Here is a 12,482-nt window from a genome sequence, read left to right as displayed (position 1 = left end):
TCTGTCTGCATTTAATAAATGTGTATGTATGGAAATTCTTGTTACCTGTTAATTAGCATAAATACTTTTGATTCAGATAAGAAATAAGGCTGGAGCCTTCCTTTTAGCTTAAGCTATGATCTTCTTTTAAGTACTGGGCAAAAATCAATGTCAGTATGGGCAGTAATGTAAAATCACAGCCTAAGTGATTCAATACCTGTCATTCACAGTGTATGTTCAGGATCAGCACCATTGTAGAGGTAAGGTAAAGCTGGTAGTAGGAAAGTATACTCATTCTTTGACTTTCTGTTATACATTTTGGACAAATGCTGTGATCTTCAGATAGGATACTTAGACAGGGATTTCACAGTTGAGTACGAAGCGCTTCCTACAGGTTGTACAGTTAGGCCACAGCTTGAACTGGTGATGGGGCACATGGTGAAGAGATGTGGCTGTCCTAGTGAGCACAGACAAATTGTTTGCACCTGTGGCTGCTTGATGAATAGTGCTGCATAGCCAAAGAACCCCTTCACTTGCTGGTGAATTATACTATTCTTTATGTATAAGACTGTTGACCTACCTGTGAATACTTTGCTTGGTATTGCATAGAACCCATCACAAGTAGTTGTGCTTCTTTGTGAGCAGAACATAGCCTAATTCACACTTTTAATTAAATAGTCTGTATTTTGACAGGCATAACTTTTATTAAGCTTTGATAAGGGAATAAGATGTATAAAAGATGTTTGTTTCCCTTTCAGACCCTGTCAGAGAATGTATAGATGAGGATGGAAACAAAAAGAAAGTAAGTTTACTGTGTGCGGCATCCATATGGTTTTCAAGTTATGAAGTTCATGTGGGACAATGAATACCTGAATAGGTGTTCTGAAACAAGAACCAATGGGTAATATTAAGGTTTTCTTTCTGAGAATGATTTTTGAGGAAGAAAACAGTGGCTTCTGAACTGATGGGAGGTTTTTATACATATCAAGGATAGTTAATCCAATAATACCTGATCTTGATATGATCAGTATGAGTATGTTGAATGTGACTGAAGGTAGTGTAGAGCCAAAGTATTACGTCTGCCTTCCCTGAAAAAAAAATAAAAAAATGTGCACTTCAATCACGTAGTAAAAACTTATAGGAAAGCTACATGTGGCCAAACAGTATGTACACAGGAGAAGGTAACATTACTATCTGGACTTCTAGAAAGTGTAAGTACCTTCTTCTTATGGAAATTTCATGAGAAGATAATTATTATGTGATCATTTTCTCTCGAGGAAAATTCATGCATTCTTAAGTCATGAAATTAAAATCAGAGTTCTTAGCATTTGTTTACATAAGATCTTCTATTAATCCTGAGAAAATTATCAGAAATTCCAGCAAAAATTGTCTGGTCTCTTGAAAGTGATCCTCTGTATGGAATTATTGAAGTATTACAAATGATTCTGATCCTTCTATCTCAGGTGAGATACCAAAGTTGTTAAGTCTACATGATACTTCAAACATTTTAAAATGTAATCATGAGTTTGTTACAGCCTTGCATATTTTATTGTGTCGGTTGTGAGTTCTAGTCCATGATTTCTTTTGAATTTTAAATACATTAAAAGTATCTTTTTTTTTTTTCCTTTTTTCTTTCCCCCCGCCCCCATTTAAATGACTGTAAGGAAGGATGTAGCTAATAAGGAAATGCTTTTGAGCAGGAAATATGTTGGTTGTTCCAAATGCAATGCCTCCTATTTATTTCCATGGAAACTACAACAAATACAAAGAGCACGATTATACTATATGACAGAGCAATTTCTTAGCCACAGAATGCTATTTCTCAACATTGCCACCACCATTAGCTATGCATTCTCACCAGCAGTGAGCATGTTGCGCTTTTAAAAATCTGCACCGGCAGAGGTGACCCACAACTTCTTGTCACTACTGCTAAAACATGTCACCCATCACCTTGCTGTACTAACATCCACTGCTGGATCTCCATAAAATTTTCAGCACCAGTGCTCAGAGCTGTTTCTAAAATAATTTTGCAACATATGAAAACTAGAGGCACTGTCATTTAAAGAAGCGTCACGGGGAATTATTTATTGACTGTGTTATCCATGCATGATTTAGGATGGTTAAATTAAAAATAGGTGTAGTGCCAGATAATTCATTTTGTCGTGGCATAACACCTCCTATTCTAGACTACTAGCTTTTGCTCAGAATTTCAAAAGTCTGTTTTCTGTAGTGGTGCTGCATTTATTTTTCTCTTGCTCATAAAGTCCTTAATACAATACATTCTATTATTTAGTTATTCAAAGCTAACTTGAGTAGCGCTACTATAGGTGTTATTTTATGTGCTATCTGGAGGTTATAGATTGGAGTGTGGTAGAAGGCAAGTTTTGCATTTTTCTCCCTTCAACCTCCCTCAATCCCCTGGTGATGTTCTTTTCAGTAGTTAAATATTTATGTCTCTTTATCTAGCCTGGTGACAAGTGGACATTACCAGATCAGTGCCACACTGTGACGTGCTTTCCAGGTGATTACACAGTTTTGGAGAGTCACAAAATTAACTGTGAGAGGATGCCAAAACCTACATGTCACAGCAGTCTTCCTGCTGTTAAGGTTGAAGAATCTTGTGGCTGCCGATGGATGTGTCCATGTGAGTATCTATTTTTGCGTGCATGTCTCCCCTTGCCATCACGTGAAATATTTGTCAGAAAGGTAATGCTGAATTCAATAAGGATAAAGTTGCATTTTTACAGTCCAGTCATATACACTATTACAGCTAAAATTTGTTAAAACATCAGACTGGAACTTATAGGTGTTTCCTGTAGTATTTTCAACCAGTTCAGAGCCTGAATTTCACCACTTTGTTGAATTTCACTGACCTTGATGGTGCTTAGAGAAGTGCTAAATTCAACATAATTCTTAAAACTGGGTTTGTATCTGAAGATGTAGGATTACTTTTTAAAGTAAATCAGAACCCTCAGAATGTATCAGAATATACACACCTCTTTATAATGCATGATCTCAGTTTAAAATAACCTCTGCAGAACTGGATGTTTTAAGAACAATTCCTAGTTCATTGTCTTATTTAGAAACAACACAGTTGTTTAATATAAATATTTGAAATATTTTAGTTAAAATGTCTTATGTATTTTCTAGAGTTTTAAAGACAGTCTTAGTGACTGCACCTGTCCTAGTCTTCTTCATTGCAAGTGTGTTAATACCAATATGAAAATATTACTCTGTGCACTGAACTCATGTATTCTTAAAGCATTTCTGAAGGTTTGAAATTCAAATCGGCGTTCATGTCATTCGTCAGTTGTTACGAAGAGGTTTGTAGTTCAGTTGAGATTGCTGCTGTGTAACAGAAGCCAGTGTTTGTGAATCTCTTTATTAATTTAATGGGCCACGATTTAATTTCTGAAGATGACACAGCTTGTGATACATCTGACTGGAACTAGGTTGATACAATGTCATTAACACCAACAGCCATAGATCCAAAACTCACAACCATTTCTAAGATTTACAGACGAGCATAAAAGGGAGATCACTGGGAAGTTAGAATTTCTTTGTTGTTACTGGCGAAGTTTGGTAAGGCAGTCAGTAGGAGCATAGCAATGTGTCTTTTGTTGACTGGGATTGAGTGAGGTAGCACTTAGTTGAAAGGGCGCTGTCCAAATAACTAATTGTTTGACAGTGAAGCAGCAGAAGTTGTTTCTTCCAGTTTAATTGTGTAAAAATTGCTGATAATGTAGTCTCATATAGTTACATAATGATCTGGTTTGGAATGGGCCTTAATGACCTTCGAGTTTCATCCTACCTTGGGCAGGGATGCATTCTAGTAGATCAGGTTTCAAAGGGTGCCATCTGCCTTGAACGCTTGCAGGGATCAGGCATCCTCAGCTTCTCTAGGTGCTTCCAGTGCTTTGCCACCCTTATGGTGAAGAATTTCTTCCTAATGTCTAATCTAAATCTATCATTTTTTAGTTTAAAACTAGTACTCCTTGTCCCATCATTACTTCATTGCTCTCTGATTAAGAATTTCTTCCCATCTTTCTTATAGTAGCCATTTAGGTACCAAAAGGCCACAATAAGGTCTCCCCAGAGCCTTTTCCTCTCTAGACTAAATAGCACCAACTTTCTCTGCCTGTCTTCACAGGAGAGATGCAACTATCTGAAGGGGAAAGTTAATTTACTACATATGATATTTGAATGCAAGATAATGCAATACAGTACAATATAATCTGAATTGAAGCTAATACATCAAATAAATTGAGAGAATCCAAAAAAAAACTAAAGGTCTTGCTCTAATGCTAAAAGTGAGATGGATAAGGAGCACACACTGCCGATGAGCAGAAAGAAACAAGGGAACTTCTCAGGACTTGCAAAAATTTTTGTATTTCCCTCTAAATGGAGAATGGAAACAGAACAGAGAAAGTCTTCAGGGATATGTAGTTTTCTGAGAACTGGGTACCTGGAAATGTCAACAGTCTGTGGAACTGGAGGATTAACTCTTTAGCTCCCAGTGAGCTATATGATGTCATGATGTAGAATATCGATAACAAACATCATATAACTGACATTCCATGCCTTACTCTTCATTACTATGTCATTCTTGATATATACATAAACAAACAATAATTAACATGCATTAAACACACACAAATATATATATACATACTGGTAACACCAGTGTTCTTAATTGTCATAGAGCAGTGCTTATGCAGAGTAGAGAATTTTTCAGCTTTTTTGTACTACTCTACCATTGAGGAGGAAGTGGGTAGGATGCTCAAGAAGCTGGAAAGGTACATAACTAGAACAGCTGAACCTGACTGGCCAGAAGAATGTCACATACCATGTGATGTCATGCTCAGCAATAAAAGCTGAGGTCAAGAAGGAGGAAGGGGGAGGGCGTTTGCATTGAGGATGAATAATATTATCGATGATGAGCAATCGTTTCTGGCACCTGGCATGGGGCATGAAGGTTTCAAGATTATAACGGATCTAATTGTAGTGTGGAGTTGCTAGAATTTATCAGTTGAACATCTATAACATCTATAACTGTTAGGCTCCTGTGCTTGTCATGGAGCTTGCTTGCCTTACTGTATGTTAGAGTCCAGTGCTTGTTAGTGGCTGCTTTTGCTTCTGCTGTTTGCTCTACTCCTTATCATCTTGCTTTGCTGTGCCTGGGAACATTTTGATAACAGCTATGGCCATGAGCCTGGGCTGGCAGATGGCCAGGACATCACTGCTGTCCCTGTGCTGCTGTACTGGACAAGCTGGGACTCCAGACTAAATCTGAGTCAGAGGGACGTTGACCTATATATGAGTCCACATGGGAGCATATACACCCTAATGCATCTGTGGCCGCAGATAGGTTCATTCCAGAGCAAGCACATCTTGAAGAATTTGTGGTCAGAGAGTAGTCTGTGTCACAGCAGGTACTTCTTGCAGTGTTTGTGTCCATGTCCATTGATAAGACCATGCCAGAATACGTCAAAGCATTTGTAGTTGCAGATGAGACCAACACATAGCAAGTGTCTGAAGGGACATATGAAGGAACCACTGAAGGGACTGTAACCAATGGAAAAAGCCATGCCAGAGCAGGTACACCTCAAAGTGTCCATAGCTAAATCCTTGCTGCAGCAGGGTATAATTCTGAACAGGCTGTGGTTCATTAATAAATAAATCAATCCACACCAGAACAGATGGGCATCAGAGCAGCTGTGGTGTTGGTTAAATCCACATTACTGTAGGTAGTTAGTCCTCTGGAGGAATTATGGCTTATGGATAAAGATGTGCTGGAGCAGTTATACCTCTTAGGGTCTGTGGCCAATGGAAAAACCCAGCATAGAGCAGGGGCAAGTGGAGGAGTTCATTGCAGTGTGAAACCCCACAGCCTTGTCCATAAGGACAAGAGGTAGAGATGGTAATGGATATGTCTTTAAACTGCAAACCATGGTGGAGATTCATGTTAAAGACTTCCTGCTATTCCATGTCCAGGCCAGGGGCAATTGTAAGAATTATGATATTATGATATATAGCCTTGTCCAAAGGAGCTGGGAGCTGGGGGTAGGCATTGTGATGGATATAATGTTAAATTTTTGTAAGTCATGATCTGAGTTGCACATTATAGGAAGTCCTATAGCAGGAACCACTTGAACCAAAAGAGGATGAGCCTCACAACAAGCAGTGAAAGTGCAACAATGACCTGACCTTAGCTAGCTTTGATGTCCTGTAATGCCGTAGAACATGCTTTTCTATCCCAGGTGACTGTCAGCATAGACAGAAGCTAAATTATAGACTTAAAGAGCTCAGTGGACACTTTATAGACTTAGCCCCCAGGTTATGGGAAAGATATCTGTATTAAGTTAAGAGTGGTGATTAATGAGGATTTACTGGTGATGCTGAAGTGCTATGGAATCACTTTCAGAGTGATAGCATCTGTCTCCCAAAGAAAGTACAGCATGTGATGAGCCCTGAAAGCGGCTGAACACTTGCATGCTGAAGGGAAGTAGTGAATTAATTCCTTGTCGTGCTTTGCTTGTATGTACAGCCTTTTTCTTTATGTAGTAAACTGCCTTTATATATCAACCCATGAGTTGTCTCATTTTTCCCTTTCCAACTTTCTCCCCATCCTTCCTGAGGAGAGTGAGCAAGCAGCTGGGTGGTTCTTGGCCTCGTGTTGGGGTTAAACAACAAAAGAAATAAAGTTTGAAGGTCAAGGAACACAGAACAGATTACTCTCAGCTGACAGTAGTAAAAAAAGAACTTGATGAGTGATAGTTTTTTCCTACATACTTAGTAGTGACTTTTCTTTTTCTTTAAGCAAAAGAACTGAGTTTGAATCATCCTTTTGTTTGGGACTTGTTTAGGTGCTCGTGGTATTATCATCATCTTTTTTCTCCAGTCTGTGGAGAAACAACACTAGAAGCACTAACCCATCAGCTGGCTATCAGTTCATCACATGTGTGTTATTTTTCCTCTCTTTACCTGTTTTCCATCTGAAAAAACATATATCCCTTTAAATTCATTTACTACATGTTTGATAAAATGAAACAGTAAAGTGTTTATTTCAAACATAATACAGAATGAAATGCAATGTAATAATGACACAAATTAGTCAAATATGATCGCAACCTTTCTAAAAATACATTTTTCTTGCTTTTATTTTTCAAATTAGATTTATTAGCAGATCACATTCAATGTGAGGGAGCTTCATTATATTTTTGTAGTACAAATTTGTGCAGATGATACTTCATACGTAATTTGTTATTGGTTAATAGCTATTATGATTACAGTGATTTATTAAATTTACATGCTTATAATGATTGTGAAGAAGCAGTCTAATTTGAAAGAAAGCACATGTTTATGTGACATTATTTGTTGATTTACAGGTGTCTGTATGGGAAGTTCTTCTCGACATATTGTCACTTTTGATGGACTTAATTTTAAGCTCACCAGCAATTGCTCCTACACCTTGTTTCAGGATATACAACATGATGTTGAAGTTCTTCTCCATGAAGGGCCATGCAGAACTATACCAAAGATGAACTGTATGGATGCTATTGAAGTGAAACATGGTGGTGTATCCATTCAGCTCTTCAGTAATATGACAGTAAGCAAAATGCAGTGAAGCCATCTGTGCATTCTCTGCTCATGCAGACTTTGTTAGGAGGACAGATTTATCTCCTTTATCCAGTTTCTGCTCCCCTTGCAGTCTATTCTTAGTTGTCTAAGCAAATGCCTCATTAAAATTTCCTAATGTGTTCTATATTCACATAATAAGCCAGTTATGTTTCTTCTCTTGTTTTCCCCACTGTACTGGGGCATCAGTGTTTCCCAGACACTTCTGCCAGAAAGGCAGGAATTGGGACATACTATACTCTGATTTTCCTTTGTTGGTAGAGGTCCTCTATGCAGTGTTATCAGTTAGTGAGTGGCAGAGCAGTCTCTGTTTTCTAAAACCTACAAAAGACTGTGGCTACCTGAAGAGTTAAGGAGTCCGTTCTTACCTTGCTGGTGGATCCCAGTCTCAGAAGAAAGTCTAGCTAAGAGTTATGTATTGCATTTATTTTATAGGTAGAGAAGTGTTCAAATTATGTTTATTTAATAATATGTAATAATATTATCGAATATTATTGAATATGTATTAGTACTCCATTTGCAGTCTCTAAATTCCTCAGATATACGGGAGTCAGCTAACCTGAAAAGGTGACCTCATCTAACTCATGTAATAAGATAGGATTGACAAAAACACTTTTAATCAGTCTGGTATGGTACAGGATAGTGTTCACTGTCTCTGGAGTCACAACAGTGTTCAGGGTCTGAATGTGGTATTTTAGCTTCATGCATTACGTCACTGGTCTGTGTATCTGTTATGCTGAAGCAATGCATCCATTTGGAAAAAATGCTGAAGAAGTTGTTCAAGTAATACGCAAAGTGTAAGACAAGTATTTCTGTGCATTTTTAGATTCAGATTAAAGTTTCAGAGTGCAGAATTAACTCTTATGACCAGATTCAGTGAAAATGTGATTCAACTCTTTTTAGGTTGGATTGATCTTAACTGCTTTTCATATTGATGTAATCATTTTGCCTTTTTAAAAACAGGTGACTGTTGATGGTGAAAGCATTCATGTTCCCTACTCTAGCAGTTTGTTTGAAGTCACTGTCTATGGAGCAATAATGCACGAAATCAAGTTCTCCCATCTTCGCCATAATCTCACATTTACTCCAAGAAATAATGAATTTATTCTCAAACTCAATCCAAAGAGCTTTTCTTCAGAAACACGAGGGCTTTGTGGTAAGTTAGAAAGTTGTTGACTTTAATACCTTGCTACTCAAATTTGAACTATTATTAATGCTGAAATTTCTGCAGTCCTGAGCTTGTAAACTCTCTCATCCAGGCAATCCACTGTTGTAGACTAGTGCAGGGCAAATGAGGGCAATGACAGAGCCTTTATTTGAGAAATAGGCACTATAGGAAAAGATATCAAAAGGAATTAACTCATTCCTCCTGGTAACACCTTTAAGAAATGGGGAAGGTCACATTCCTCATCTAATCTTATTCATTTAGTCATGCCGCAGGAAAGAAAAGGGGCTGGAGGAGGGGGGGGGGAACCCGCGCAGACTCAGACTGCATGGAAGTAGACTGGCTTCAGGCACTCATGTGCTCTCATAGCTCACTCAGTGGCTCAGGCTGTGACCCTGGAATTCCGCTACAACTAGGCAACTGTCATGTTTTACTTATGTTATCTGTTCTAGATTTTTTTAAAATGTGGTTTTAAATATAGCTTCTTAAGTATATGCAAGAACACACAGTTATTTGAGTCCCATCCTGTGCTTGTATGGAAAGTGAAGGTCTTGTGGGGGATATTTCTGCCTGGGAGAGTTAATTCTGGGGTATCTTCTACAACAGCTTAGACATCTATGGCATAATCTGTGCCTCCTGTAATACAGAAACAAAAATCAGGATCTTTATTATTACTTTGACAGCTGCTATAAACAATATTGATTCATTTTCCCCTTGGAGTTCACTGAACATCCCCAACAAGTCAGTCTTGAGCCTGTTTTCTCTAGGTTTGTTTACTGCTGACTATATTCAAACTGTTTCTTTTACTTTTATTTGCCCTCCTAGGAGTGTGTGACCAGAACCATGCCAATGACTTCATGTTACGTGATGGCACAGTTACTACTAACAGCGATGCCTTTATTCAAGACTGGACAGTGAAAGAGCTGGGGAAGGACTGTGAAATCCGCAGAGAAGATGAGTGCTCTGAGCATGCCACCAGTCACTGCCACCTTCTGCTCTCTGATCAGTTTTCAGCATGTCACGCGATAATACCCCCAGACATGTTCTATGAGGCCTGTGAAGAGAGCAGCTGCTATGAGGAAGAAGCCTGTGAGATGATAAATTCTTATGCTCACGTCTGCAGAGAAAATGGGATCTGCATAGACTGGAGAACACACGAGTTCTGTCGTAAGGGGTTTTCATATACTAAAACTGGTACAGAAACTGCCTGACTCAGCACAATATTACTTTTTGAATATGAGGCAGATCAGATTTTCATGTATAAGTGCTATTAAAGATCTGGTAGCTGGCTCATCATCTAATAAGTTACTTATTACAGAAAAAGTGTCTCTTAGTGACATTATGACTATTGAAATGCAGGACACTTATGCAAGGCTAGAGGAATAACCTATGAAATAAAAATGCAGCCAGTGTGATAGTATCTGACTTCACAACCACTGAACTGTCATGGGGTCATGTTTGAATTGCCCTCATTCTGCCAGGCAGTTTTAGTTGCAGACGTAATTGCTTTGGTACAGACATTAGAGGGTCTGAGCAAGACAGACAGGGAGGCTAATAATTTGTGCTGGTGAAATTCCTTCCTGACCTATAACATTTTTTTGGTGCTGATCGCACAAAAATTGACTTTTCTGAATTTTCTTTTTCATGTATTTGTATGAGAAGTAGTCTTTGTAAGTTCCCCATATTTCAACCAAAGCCTGAAGCTTCTACTGCATTTAAAAAAAAAAAAAAAAAGAAAAGAAAAAAGAGGGAAATGGCTATGAACTGTGGTGTTTTCTTTCCAAAGCATGCTTTCTACACTATCCAAGCTGGGGGGAGTGGCATGCTGAAATAAAGTTTTCTCAGTTTGTCAGTGGGAAATACTTAATTCCTCCTCACTTTATGTATCTATAGCAGAACTTTCCATACAAAATGCACCTGTGAGTCATGTAGGACCTGGCCAGATTTCCAGAACGGAAGCAAAGTAATGTCTGAGGTAGCCTTCTATATGCTACATGGCATTAAGAATGTTAGAGGCTATATAGCATTGACACTAGTTTTGCTTATGAGCTGTCCAGGTTCTACACTGTTGATTATCAACAGTAAACTTTAAAATAAATTAACCTGATTTTGTGCAGCAGTTGATTAGTTTTGCACTGGGGCTACTGATAGGTAAGCAAGAAGAAAGCTTGTGTGTTGGCACAAATAAATATGTGGATGGTGTGCTACTCTAACAGGTGCTGTGGATGTTCTTTGATATGTATTCATCGGACCTGAAGTGAGACTACTGCAGGCAGCATCCATCACTACTTATATTTGATATAAGAAATTATTATTATTATTTTTACAGTAAATATGGTGAAGTACTGGAACAGGTTGCCCAGAGAGGTGGTGGATGTCCCATCCCTGAAGGTATTTAAGGTCAGGCTGGACTAGACTTTGATCTAGCTGTGGATGTCCCTGCTCATTGCGGAGGCATTGGAATAGATGATCTTTAAAGGTTGCTTCCAACACAAATGATTCTATGATTCTTACTGCAGTTGCCTCGTTTGCAGAATTATTCATTTATTTATTTATTTATTTATTTATTTATTTATTTAATGCAGAATAGTTTTTGTAGGTAGTACTATTGGGTTTTAAGCAGGAAATTTCTCCTATTTTACACAAACAATCTTTTTATATTTTCAGAATCCAACCAAAACTTTTAATAATGGGATTGAACTCATCAGCTGTGGTTTTTCAGGTTCCTCTGTGCATGCTAGACTATGGTTCTTGTCCTAATGTTCAACCATGTACTCCAACACACCAGAAATATTTGAATTTACCTGTTTCTTGAAACAGAAGAGTTTTAGTTTGAAAGGCATTTATTTTTTTATTTGCTTTAGCTAGAAAATGTGTATGTGTGTAGACAGTGTATCTGGTGAATGCTGGCTGAGTTGGGAGCTCAGGCCTTTGTTCATTAATTTTATTTCAGTTTGGTTTCTTGTTTTTGTTTTTTGTTTTGTTTTGTTTTTTTCTTTTTGATAGAGGAGTTAAAATAATTATAAACATTTTGAAAGTAACAAAATAGAAAATAAGATTTTTTTTCCCTAATTTAAGCTATAAAAAAAATAAAGCAGACAAGGTATGCAAGCAGTAACTCTTCTTGATGAATCAGCAACATTTTTATGAATTGGCTTCAGCAAGAGGAATGCAAAATTCCTGCGCTTAGGCTAATGCAAGTATCCAGCAGATTCAGTGTTGTAGTACCAAACAGTTCTGTTCATTAGCTTTCTTTACTGGCTTGGGGACAATACTGCTGATCAAGTTGTCTAGAACTCTTTATTCAGTGCTGTTGTCTGTCCTGGATATGTCCTAACCCTGAACTGTTATCAGTGCTTCTCTAATGCACGTAAAGATGGTTCCAAATTCTTATGTTTATCATCCAGTGTTGGAAACAAAATTAGGCAAGATGTTCAGCTCGTGCAAACTGTTGTATCATTACTGGCATAACTCATGCTGTTTTGATTCATGCGATTTAGAATAGTGGCTTCATGATTTTTCTGGGGGTTTTAATTTAAGCATATGACTTTAAACACTTTATAAGGCAGATTTTATAATTTTTGAAGATATGTTTTCAAATATGTTAATGGCTGCAGAGGATATTGGCTTTCAAAATCTCAACAAAATTCTAAAGAAAGTATGTGTAGGAAATCTGCATTTAGATCTCTAAGATTTTTAT

General features: G+C 37.8%; 1 protein-coding gene across 2 annotated transcripts in view; it reads left to right on the top strand.

Annotated features, from left to right (window-relative positions):
- The window catches only part of VWF (von Willebrand factor), a 103,579-nt gene that overhangs the window by 71,444 nt on the left and 19,653 nt on the right, over positions 1-12,482 (top strand). For both annotated transcript variants that reach the window (XM_015871491.2, XM_015871484.2), the window contains exons 33-37: positions 738-781; positions 2,446-2,623; positions 7,368-7,588; positions 8,581-8,773; positions 9,608-9,949. In XM_015871491.2, the coding sequence (XP_015726977.1) occupies positions 738-781; positions 2,446-2,623; positions 7,368-7,588; positions 8,581-8,773; positions 9,608-9,949 (978 nt within the window). The remainder of the gene's footprint in view (positions 1-737; positions 782-2,445; positions 2,624-7,367; positions 7,589-8,580; positions 8,774-9,607; positions 9,950-12,482) is intronic.

Source organism: Coturnix japonica, chromosome 1 (assembly GCF_001577835.2).
Source record: "Coturnix japonica isolate 7356 chromosome 1, Coturnix japonica 2.1, whole genome shotgun sequence".
Lineage (NCBI taxonomy): Eukaryota > Metazoa > Chordata > Aves > Galliformes > Phasianidae > Coturnix > Coturnix japonica.
This window is presented reverse-complemented; position numbering and strand designations above follow the sequence as displayed.